Source organism: Gavialis gangeticus, unplaced genomic scaffold (genome assembly GCF_001723915.1).
Source record: "Gavialis gangeticus isolate Ggan-Ray unplaced genomic scaffold, GavGan_comp1, whole genome shotgun sequence".
Classification (NCBI taxonomy): Eukaryota; Metazoa; Chordata; order Crocodylia; family Gavialidae; genus Gavialis; species Gavialis gangeticus.
Genome location: NW_017729032.1, coordinates 35,087,244 through 35,099,587, shown reverse-complemented (window position 1 = coordinate 35,099,587; position 12,344 = coordinate 35,087,244). Strand labels below are relative to the sequence as shown.

Sequence of the window (12,344 nt, the reverse complement as noted above, 5' to 3'; positions counted from 1 at the left end):
CGAGGTGAGGCCGCCACGGGCAAAGCGGGCAGCGCCCCCGGCCGTCAGCAGCTCTGCTGCCGCTGCCGGGTCACTTCTCCGCAGCGAGGCTGGGCTGCCGGCGACCCCGGGGCAAGCAGGGTCCGCCCGGTCCCAACACCCCACAGGCCCCTGGTCTCGGCGCTGGCAGCCCGCGTCCTGCCTCTGAACCACGTCGCCGATGCGTGCTGCGGCGAGCCCAGGAAGAGGCCACCGTCACCCCATCGCTCTAGGCCAGCCGACCATGGGGTCGAGAGCCTCACCCCAAATACAGTGAGCATCAAGGCTGACACTGAGCAGGGGCAACACCCCCGAGCCAGGAGCTTCGACACCACGGCCCAAGCCCCTGCCTGGCCTGTAGTCAACACGCAAAGGCTCTAGCAACACCGGATACGTGTAAACACATCTCTGCCCCGCACGGATCAGAGAGAAGGTCCCAGATTTCATAGACACCAGGGCTGGAAGGGGTCTTGGGAGATCGTGGGGTCCAGACCCCCTGTCCCCGGGGCAGGAAGACACCGAGTCCAAACCCTTGCCTGAAATAGGTTCGTCCCTTTCCAAACCACCCCCTACAAAGCCGCTCTTGGACTCGCTACAATCACACCGGCCGCTCTGGTACACACACTAGACCCTCACCTGCCACCTGGAAAGCAGGGGGATAGATGGCAGTGTCCACTGTCGTGCTGCGGCAAGGGGTGTTAAAATACACTTGAGCCATCCAAAGGAGGGTCACGGCCCCACTACAGAAGACAACCTTCCCCCTTGCCCCGGCAGTCTGTACCAACCCGACCACAGATGGGGTCAGCAGGATTCCTTACTAACCACAAATACGGTGACAAGGGAGGGTGACCCTCTAACCCAGGGGTTGGCAATTATTTCAGGCGGAGGGCTGCTTACTGAGTTTTGGCAAGCCAGAGCGCCACATGACAGGCAGCACAGGGCAGATCAATATTCATTTTCTAAAATTTTTAGGGGCTCCGCAGGCCGGAGAGAATGGCCTGGCAGGCTGCATTGTGCCTGCTCATGCTCTAACCAGAAACCTTCAGGTTTTAGCTCCAGCAAGAGCACTGGCACACCCCAGTGAACACCCCCAGTCTTGGCTGCAGCCAACACCCAGTGACTCTGAGGAAGGCAAAAAACAAGCCCCTGACATGGCGGGGGGGGGGCGCCCAGCGGAGTGAGGCAGTCAGTAAAGCCAGAAGCAAGGAAAATACTGCCAGCATAGTGTAAACATAACTACAGGCAACCGCCACTTAATGCTGTTTCACTATAACACTCATTTCACATTCATACCTGATTCCACGTAGTGCTCAGCAAGTTTCATTACAACAGTTAGGCACATGGTGCCAGAGTGGGCAGGCAGGCGGGAAAGCGGGGAAATAAATGGCAGCAGCAGGCAGGGAGACAAGTGGCAGCGAGTGGGCATGAGTGCAGGGCCTGCACTGGTGCCCCAGGGCCAGGGTGGGCGAGGGCCAGCAGGGCCTCTATGGGGACAGGCTGGGCTATGGCAGCAGGGAGAAGGGGGAGCCAGCCTGGAGGAACCATGACTGTGGCAATGACCGCCCCCAGCCTGGAAGGGACCAACAGCACTGCCTCTGCAGCCCAGGTATGGGCAGGCAGCAACAGCACAGCACCGGCCGAGCTGGCTCTGAGCTACCAGGTGCTCACATCGCTGCTTCTAGGCACCCTGATAATGAATTATATTTATTTACACAAATTCCTATGGGAAAATGGGTTTCACTTAACGCTGTTCTGCTTAACGCTCAGTTTTTCTAGAACCAATTAAGTGCACTAAGCGGGGGCTGCCCGTACTCCTACATTAACCCCAATACCTACCCAACTTCTCTCTGCCAAGGCTAGCTCAATGAACTGTACCCAGAGAGGAGGTATCTACACCACGGCAGTTGTATGCTCCAACCCTGTTCCCTCAGATATTTCCATATTTGGGAAGTGTGCCAAGGAGGCCACTCCAGAGCTTTGGTCTGCCACCGTTCTCAAAACCTCAGGCTCTGGTAAGCTTGGGAGCAGTTGTGGCCTCATTGGCTTGTTTCCAGCTCTGAAGTGTGATGTGATGTGTCAGAGCGTGCTGGTTGCTTCAGTGTAGACATGCTGATTCCTTCTGCTTCATGTCTGCCTCTTAGCAGCTGCCTGGCTGCTCCCGATGCCTCCTTCTGCTGCTGCTTCGGTTCCACACAACTTGCCAGATTCCTTTTGCTGCCTCTCACCCCCTCCCTGCAGCTGCTTTCCTACTAGTGGGCTGGTTATCATGTCTAGGGCTCTATAGCAACAATTTGTCCACCTGAAGAGACAACACAGCTAGTCCTTTCCTTCAAACGCACACTTCCCTCCATTCCATCCTGGAAATCCTCTGCCCAGGAGTTAGAGGCTGTCATCAAATCCAGCCTTCAGGCAGAGATTCAGCATCCTCCTACCATCCCCTGCTCTGGGAAGTCCTCCTCCACACTGTTGTGTAGGCTGAGATCCCAAACTGAGCCAAGCTGTCAAGAAAACCCTTCTCGCTTCCCTAAACCACACTTGCTTCCTGCTGTGCCTGAGTTTGACAAGAGGTGGTTGGGGAAACTACTTTTGTCATACTTCAAAAGTTCATACTCTACCGGTCAGCATTTACCTGCCCCTTCCATCAGAATTTTCCCATCATTCCCAAGGTTCAAGTGTCCTATTTCCTGACCTTTTAGATCCATCTTCCCTACTGCTGGCATCTCTCTTCTACAGTGCCACAAGAGAGGAAAGATACAGCTTTCCCCAGAACTTAAGTAGGTATCCCACCATTCATGTACCACACTGTCCAAGTGGGCCTGAGGATAGTCTCTGCTCTCTCCCATTGCACATGTGGGTCAATGTCCTTCATGCTTACCTGACTGCTTCTGGTTGTTTTACACTAAAAATTAGGGGGTTGTTACAGTCAGCTGGAGGCACATTTGGCATATTAATGTTGGCATTATAGTAATAAAAGAGCTCTGGTCATGACTGGGACCTTATTGTACTCATCTCCATGGACAGTAATCTTAAGCCTTGAAAGAGAAGATTTGCCAACTGTTTGGAGATTAGAGGATGTTTTAGAAGGCCTTTAAAAAAGGAGCGCGCACACTCATTTAATCCCAAGCAAGTTGCAAGCTTATCCGTTACTGTCACTCTGCACTGGGGTGGTGGCAGTGGCAGCAGCAGGAGCAAAAAGAAAAAAAGGAAAGGAAAACTTAAAACAAAAAATGTTATTATGCAAATACTAAAAACAAGTGGTAAAAATGAAAACGGGTGTGTGCCCCACCCAGAGGTTCAGCAGGAAACACTATGTCACTGGAGACCAAGCCCCTTCCCCCACAGGCTACTCATATAGGACCAGCTATCCAACTTCCACCTTTGTAGAGTATGTTTTGCAACCCACAGAAAGTGGTTCACATTTTGTTGCAAGCGACATTTCCAAATGTAAATACGACATTGGGGGGGGTGAAGGAGAGGGGGACCTCTTCTGATGGTCGGCTTTCCAGAAAACTACTCTTCCCTTTTTTCAGAATCCTATTTGAACCAACTGCCTAGAAACATGGATGCATACTTCCCCCGCTGAACCTTTAGGACTAAGACCTTCGAAGAGTTCTGACTGCCACAGCAGCCATAGCAGAAGCACTCATCTCGCGGCCCTGTCAGATTCTAACGCATCTGCAAATTCTGCTAAATACCCATCATCGATCTTGAACAGGACACAAGATGACAACGATGACCTTCTGAGACTAGTCTCCGCCATTCAGCCAGTTCCTTTCATTTACCTACTTTCAAGTATTACTTTGCCCATCAGGCCCTCTTTGGGCTTCCCCAAGTTCCTCACCAGTCCCATGATAACTTACTGCAAATTCCCAAGACATTTGGCTGCTGCACTCCTTTCATCCCTCGCCAGCATCCTGGTCTATTGGGAGAAACCCTGTCCTTCCACCAGCCACATCTAAAACCCACAAGGCAAGTCAGGCAGCAACCCTGTCATCCTCACATGAGCCGCTGGACTTCTTCTAATTTAAGGATTCCTCCTTTGGATATAGGGCATTAGAAGCAGCACCAGGTGGTAAAAACTGTCCCCTCAAATACCAAATGCTGGTTTTATATTTCAGCAGGAGAAATATCCTGACAGGGCCTGAAGGGGGTGAGAAATCACCAATGATGGTATTCTTTTCTTTTCTTCTTCTTCCACTGCTTCCTATCTGGTTTCCTTCTGAGGCAAGGTGCAATTTTCAAGTACTTTTTCAAACTTTGGCGTCAGCCTTTGCTTTGGTCTGTAACATAGGAAGCTCTCTAGATTAGAAGGCAAACCTTAGGACTTACATAAATATCAGCAGGATTCTTCCTTTTTTCCCCCTTGACTCCTTGTAACAAGATGGAAGGCCTGGACAATTACTGGAAAATAGCTTTTATTTTAAATCTTTTTTTAAAAAGATAACAATCAACTAAAAACCCAATTTCTGATAGAGAGCCACATCTCGGACACCAACCATGTACAAACAGATATGCGAATAAGTTCAGATATTGGCTTTAAAAAGAATTTAAGTATTTAGCATTATTTTTTAAACTAGAGTATAAGAATGTGAAATGGGTATGTGTTCTAATACTAGATTATGAAATGAACCAAAATTACAAACAAAAGCCAAGTTTACAGGTCTCATTCAATTTCTTGGTTGCATTACAGCCATGTGGCAATGCAGACTGCACTTATAAAAAAAAAAGTGTTTTCTAATTCAGCAAACATTTGCTAAAATTGAATATACTTTAAAATCTTATGGTCTCTTTTGCCACCCTAGAATAATTCTTGACCTGGAAGACCAAAGAAGCATGAGTTAGGAAACACAGGAGAAGCTCTCTGTACCCATCTTAAAGGTAAGCCAGTGTATCAGGTAATTTATCAATGTTTTCTGCAAAATGAACAGTAATTTCTGTGGACTAGAAGATAAGATCCCAAGACAAGCTATGTTAAAACAGAAAAATAAAGTTATCTAAGAATTCTTCAAATTGTAAACCAAGATTTAGTCATGAAGCAGACATGTCTCAAATACAACTAAGTTTACACTGGGATTTGAGTTATGTAAACATCAGTTTGCTATGGACTGTGGTACAAACTAAAATCTAGAATTAAGGAAGCAAAAAGGAGTTTAAATTTTATACTTGATGAATATCAGTGAATCAGAATAGATCAAAGTATGCCCCAAACCTCTTCAAAATGACAATAGTGAAGAAGGATGTTAAAAGAACTAAACATAATTCTCATGCTTTCAATAGTGCTTTTGCCTTTCATCCAGAAGCCACTGAAAGCACTTTATAAAACAGTAGAACAATTTCAAACAATTCATATACTAGGACGCCCACAGTCACACTGCCAACACCAATGAAGTGCAGGCATTTGCACCATGGCAACCGAACACAGCATACAATGAAGCTTAATGGAAAAAAATGGAAGAGGGTGCCAAGTGTCATGTGCTCCCAGATTGTGTCAGAGGATCAGACTCCTGCTGTCCACGGGACATTTCAGAGATTAGAGTTTCCAAGAATGCAATTTAGGTAAGATCTTAGAAGTAGAAGGTCATGTGACACGGCAATACACATGATAAGTAATTCTACTTTAGCCAAAATGTAGCAAGGAAGTTTAGATATAATACCACAGGAATAAGAGCGGAACAGTCAAATGTATTATGGAACTAAGTTGTTCATAAGACTGAAATTGAGATCCCTTCACCTTTGCATAACTTGCTTGATTCTGAAAATTGTTCCAAGTTAGAAGTTTAGGACAGTTTCTACCCAATGCTTACAATACTGGCATTTTTAATAAAAATATACCTAGTACATAAATTACACAAAAATCACCATCATGCTTAGCTGACTAGTTGGCAGGGGGTAGCAGACATGTACTGCCAAAAGATTTCACAGGACAAGCAATGGACCCCCAGCAGCAAGCTCTACTAAACAGCTGAGAAGAATTGGCAGCAGGGTGTGAAGGTGTCTGTCTATAAGAAGCAGTCTGAAAATAGCTACGAGCACTGAATTATTAAAAAAAAAGCATTCAGTGGAAAGAATTATGAACTTGGAAAATACCAGAAGGCATAGGACATTCTGAAGAACATGGTGCACTTTAAATAATTAAAATCAGGCAAGAAGGCAATGACAGGCAAATAAACACCCCCCCATCACAGCAGTAACAGTGCCTGTGTTGTTTTCCTGCACCTTGACTTATGTTATGCATGTAGTATCAGCGTCCAAAAGGTTCCCTCAACTTGTCGGTATCAAATAATCAAAAAAAGTTATGATCTGAGATTCTGCTGTGTGAGGTATTTTGGGAAGTATCTAGCAGTCAAAGATGTGCCAAAGGCTTTCATGGAGGTGCATACAATTAAAAAAGATGATCAACTAAATATATGCAGTAAAAATTGTTGAGCCACAATGAGAACTTTCTGCCACATTTCCCAATTTCATAAATCTTCCCTTGTGAAGTTACAGTTAATTTTTAAAAAGGAATGCCAGGTGATTAAAGAGTGGGAAAAAAAGCACTTAAGCATCTGATGTACATCTAGAAGAATGTAGATGCCTAAGCCCAAGGGAACAATACATAAAGTCCCTGCCATAATACTTCAGCACTTGAGTCTGTAGACACCTACACTTTTGCCAGAAAACTTATGTACTTGAAAGTTCAGCTCCTGTGCATGTCCAGCCACGCTGCTATCTTGGCAGAGCAAAGCAGCTTGGCACTCCTCGTGTGTCCCATGCCATTTTAGATTCCCTGCACATGCCCCACAGGGGTCACAGGTAAATGCTCGGGACATACTTCACCCACATGAATTGAAGCTATGTTAATTAAAAACAAAAAAACAAAAAAACAAAACAAAAAACAAAAACAAAAACAAAAAAAAACCAGAACAGGAGATAGTGCCACTGACCACATTTTGTGCTTGCCTACTGATTACAGTACCTGCCCAGAGAATGGGGACCTGAGTTATAGGCTCTCCTCAGCCTGAGGGGGCTGCAAACCACATCTTCCACCTCCCAAGAGAATGCTAACCACTGAGTTGTAAACCAAACTAAGATAGAAGCAATCTCCCCCTTCCTTTTGGAAGCCAGACCACTGGACAGCAAAGAATTCCAGATTCATGATGGAACATGCATCTGAAAAAACCCAGTGATAAGGACATCCACCTGACAGTGGGGGAATACCTGCATTCTGGTCACTGCTCCATGGACTATTTATGTACTGTGTGTTAATAAGTTATTGTATTAAATACATATATTGGAAGTGGAGACTGAAAACCAGGCTTCTTCCCCCCCACAAGGGGAGTGGTCTTATTACTGGGCTATAGAGTGCTCCCATGTTCTTTGCTGTGGCTCTGGCCCTGTGGATTTTGCATTCTTGGTTGCACAGCACTATGCACAACTTGAAGCAGAACAGCAAAGCCTAAAGCAGTGACTATACTGACTACAGAAAAAAAATAAGAGCAATTCTTCCGTTACGAAGGATTCAGGCAGACCACAATGTCAGAATGTTTTTATCATTATGGATTAAAAATGGCAGCAGGGGCACTTGAATTAAAGCTTCTTTGAGAAGCTTTAGTTCAAGTGCCCCTGCCGTCATTTTTAAGCATGGGGATGCTGATGCCTGCTACCACACTCCAGCAGGCTCGATTAATTGAATCTGCTCCGATACACTGTAATTATAGCACGTCGGAGCAGCCTCTGTGGTCACGCACAGGCACCCAAAGTCTTTCACTTCCTGGACAAGTGCTCTATTCCAGACCTACAGTCCATGGCCTGTGTCTGGCCTGCCGAGCAATTGGATCCAATCCACAAGTCCAGGTGTTTGGGGCACCCTGGCATCAGGAAAAATCTGTGGCAAGTCTGTGGGAGGTTAGCACTAGTAGCAGGAGAAACAGCAGCAGCGATGCCAGCCAATCAGTCAGAAGTGACTGTCTACCTTTGAAGTGGCCCACTGCTCCAAACAGTTGCCAATGTCCACTCTAACTATATAGTCACCACTCACCTCCTCCTCAGCCAGCGGTGCTACAGGAGAAAGGAGTGAACTAGTTGCCCATGCCCAAAGGGATGATTTAGGTGCAGCACAGTGTTTCAGGCTGTAAACCCTAGTCTCACATAGGTGTCCAAGTCCAATTTGCAGTGTAGGAGACAGGATTTCAGACACCCTCCCCTTAATTTATTTGTTCTTACTCACCACTTAATGTATTGTAAAAGGAACTTAGGTGCCTGGTTAGGATTTCTGAATTCCACTTGTTTAAGTCTTTAGGATTTACTTTCCTAAAGTATAGGAAAGCTCCAATAGCTTCACATATACTATACTCCCACATATTCAAAAAAAACCCAAAACTACATATGCAAGAAAAGACTTAAAAATGTTGTTCTCTCATTTCTTTTAGTCCTCTGATCACCTCATAAAAGGCACTGGAAGCTGGAATTAGGTTATATTATGCACAGTAGTATTTCCAAATATGACCTAAAAGTACTTTATCTTCAACTTAAAAAAATTGCAGGGATTGACACCAAAATATCTTGCTAAAAAAGTGAATAGTCTTTTATATTACATTTTTATTTTGCAAGAAAATAAATTATACAACTTAAAAAATAAAATTCAAAAATTAAGCAGTACATCAAAATAGTTCAGCTGGACTGCCATACAGAAACTGCTACCATTCAAAATTGTACAGCATTATCATCTTGGTATGTAGTGGCACACATTCAAAATTGTAAATATCATATGTAGATAGTTATTACAACTCAGGAACTCAAGTCTGCTCAACACTCCAGACTACATATAGTGTATGACGGGGAAGCTTTCATGTATTGTTTATTTCACAAATATGACCTCAAAGAATTTACAAAGATAGCATCCCAGTCATTTAGATGAAAACAGAAAAACAGTTTGAGTTTAAGATAGCAAAGCTTTCTGTAAAACTATCAAATCTTTTTCCCCAATTGTAATTTTTTTTTTTTTAAATTTGCACCTTACAGGACAGTGGCATCCCAGTGCAAATAAATGTAAAATGTTGAGTATTCAAAACATTTTATACTAAATTTAAGAAAAAAGGTGAAAAGAAAGCCACCATTTATTTGTTTTGGAAATGTAACTATGCTCAAACATAAATGCAAGAGATTTAGATAAGTAAATATCAGGGACACCAACAGTAGAAAGGGAAAAATGGAAGACTTCAGAATTGAAACCTTATCCAGTTGTTGGGACAAAGAAGGATTTACCAATATTTCTTAACTCAATGAAACTCCTACAGAGAAAGATAAATCACTTTCTGTATTTTCACTTCTATATGTTAATTCCATACCTACTCATCATGGCAGTGTGTGGCAACATGTTTTTTCAGATGCAGCACCTGTTAAGCTAGCTCTTTGGAGATATTTATTCACAGCTAAAAATTCAACTTTAAAAAAGTGCATCATTGCCATATTGCAAGTGAAGAACATCTCTTTTTTATTTAGATCTGAACATTCCCCTCCCTTGAGACACTTCACCCTGCATATCTCCCCATGCCCAAGTAACGCTAGCTTTAAGTGCATTTTGGTGAAAGTGACCTGATGAAGGATGCTAAATATGATTCTGCATCTTTAGCAAATTGCTGGTGTGATTTTCAGATTCCATTTTTTTAAAACATAACATGTTTTCCTATATATACTTAAAGAAAACTGAACAATGCCACAGGTACATTGTCAATTATAAATTCCCCTGCCCAAACACTGAAGAACGTTTAAATAATATGAAAGTTGTAATTAAAAAAAAGAAGCGAGTCTAGGTGTGTGGGGAGGTATGCAGATAGCTAGCATGTAAGAATTTATTGCTGTCTTAAATGTACAAACAATTGGTACATAAGTTTATGAAAGTCAATCTCAAATTTCTTCCCTAAACTTAGCTAAGGGCTTAGGAATCAGGACTACCTAGTTTCATATTGAGCTTGTTTGCACGTGACAGTGTATCATGGCTATTTTCTCTCGTCAAACACTGGAAACCGCAAATGCTCAGCACATCCTTAAAATATTTTAAGTTTATGGCTTTGCCATCCCTTTCCTAGTATTCCTAAATGAGAATTTAATTAGCTATAGTTTAAAATCAAGTCACAAATGCTGAAAATATTGCAGCATGTACAGAAAGATCTCCATTATTAAAACTAACTTTTAACTGTGAAAATAGTGGAAAGTGTGTTGCTGCCAAACTAAAAAGCACCATTAACTTTTGATTTTGAAACACTGTAGGGCTACGAATCTGATCTTTCAGTGCTAACATAAAAGGGTAAAATGTATTTGTTAATATTATCCATTTATGAAGATCAATAAAGAAATGCAAGCTACAAGATTTCAGTGTCTCATTTTTTCCTCCCTCTTGCTTGCTCATGATGCTGATCTCAGAACTGAAGATTTCTTCAGAAAATTATTCAAAAATGCAATGTTCCAAGGAACTCACATTGGCCCATTCTTTAGTGCTAGAACATGTAGCTGCTTGAAGGGGAGGAAATATCCATCTAGAGAAGATTTTTTTTAAACACTTACTTTACCCATTGCAGAAACCATGCAAAAATTCCGATCCCCACTCGCTTAGGGCAAGTTTTCAATTCTTGTAACAACTGAACATCCTCTCTTGCCATTTTATTTACCATATAAGATAAAATAGACTGTACCTAGGCTAGTAGCATTTTCAGGATAATTTTGCAGGCCTGCCTCGTGGCACATTAAAAACAAGAGTATTCAAATCACACTGAGTAAAAGATGATGACTTACCTTTTTTCTTTTTTCACCCCAAAAGGTAGACTCCCTATTCCAATGGTACTGATGTCATGATGCCAGAACATGCTGGGACATTTCAGAACACTGGTGGTAAATTACTGCCAACTGGTTACTCAAGATTGTTGAAAAAGGACAAAGAGGTACCATTTGAAATGCCAAATACACAACAGGTATTTTGATACAATCTTTCTACATAAAAACTGCAAACCAGAAACTCCATGAAGCCTTTGCAGGTTTCCTTCAGGGGTCATTTTCAACTCCTATTGACTACAGGGCAGCTTGCTTGTTTTTTTTAAAAGAGATTTGACTTTTCAACAGTGAAAGCACCAGAATATCCACATGTGATTCTATTATACATGTATACCAGTGAAAAATTTAACACAGGGATCTTTAAGAGTGTTATTTGCTCATTTGGGGAAGTTGTTCATCAATTTTTTAATGCATTCAGATTATGTAGTCATACTTAAACATCTGAAAAATATTAAATGTACAATGGAATACACTTAATATTTCTGTTCACCATAAACAGACCCAGCCATGAAACATGGTTTTTAAGGTGAATCACTCACTACTAAGGAAGCTTCACCTCTTCAAAACGGATTGTAATAAACCATCTGTCCAGGCAAGATAACAAATAATGTATATCCATATGTTTACAGCAAACAATATAAAACAGTGATCTCCTGCTTAAGGAAAAAAAAAAGACATCCACAAGTTGGAAATATGTTTACATCACTTGTGTGTCAATATTAAAAATCCAGTTACTATATTGAAGCACTGCTTGAGCCAACAGGTTGTTATTGTAACAAATACATGTCATCAGCTGTGATGCATCTGTGTATGTCTCTCAAATGTTATACATAAAAAAGGACCAAAAGGTGGACAGCATGTTACTCTGTTGATCCAAAAACACAAAGTGAAAGTGCTACTTCTAGTCCTAATTGCATTTTTTTTAAAAACAAAACTAATAGCAGTTCCTCAGTGCATGAATATTCGAGTAACTTCCTTGTGCAAGTACTGTTCATCTAAAAACCCAAACCTGTATTCTTCCTGGTGGGTGTAAATCAAATCTACTTTAAAAAGCTCACAATGGGCTCTTCATGAATGCAAGTTTCCCCACAAAAACAGCATGCTGTTAAAAGTGTGCAACATGAAGGGAATGCCATCATGCTAGCTGAATGAGATTGGCAAAACATAGTCCTCTTGTAAGGCAAGGCAGGGATTTTAATATGTAATGCAAGTCAAAATGAGTCCTTCTGCAGCACAAACTGTTGCAGCTGTCTGCTGAAGCACCCTTCTGCATCTGTTCTCGGCATCTTACAGTCTTCAAATTATGCCATATAGATGAAGGTGTTGATATCCGATTCATCTCTTCTGATATATTTGTGCTCTATAAGCCATTCAATTTGCTCTTTTATCATTTTCTTTTGTGGCAAGAACATATTTTTCAATATTTCTACCAGTTCAGTCTGAAGCTGAGCATTAGTAATTTTCTTCCTCATTTTCATTATTTGGATAATAGCCTCCTGGTGGGGGGGGGGGGGGGG

The 12,344-nt window shown here is 42.4% G+C and overlaps 2 protein-coding genes across 2 annotated transcripts in view; both read right to left on the bottom strand.

Annotated features, from left to right (window-relative positions):
• The window catches only part of ACAT1 (acetyl-CoA acetyltransferase 1), a 16,817-nt gene extending 15,457 nt beyond the window's left edge, over positions 1 to 1,360 (bottom strand). The window contains exon 1 of the mRNA XM_019523784.1: positions 1,312 to 1,360. Within this exon, the coding sequence (XP_019379329.1) occupies positions 1,312 to 1,360 (49 nt within the window). The remainder of the gene's footprint in view (positions 1 to 1,311) is intronic.
• Positions 1,361 to 9,626: 8,266 nt separating this feature from the next.
• Positions 9,627 to 12,344, bottom strand: part of CUL5 (cullin 5) — an 87,977-nt gene continuing 85,259 nt past the window's right edge. The window contains exon 19 of the mRNA XM_019524651.1: positions 9,627 to 12,323. Within this exon, the coding sequence (XP_019380196.1) occupies positions 12,129 to 12,323 (195 nt within the window). The 3' untranslated portion in view covers positions 9,627 to 12,128. The remainder of the gene's footprint in view (positions 12,324 to 12,344) is intronic.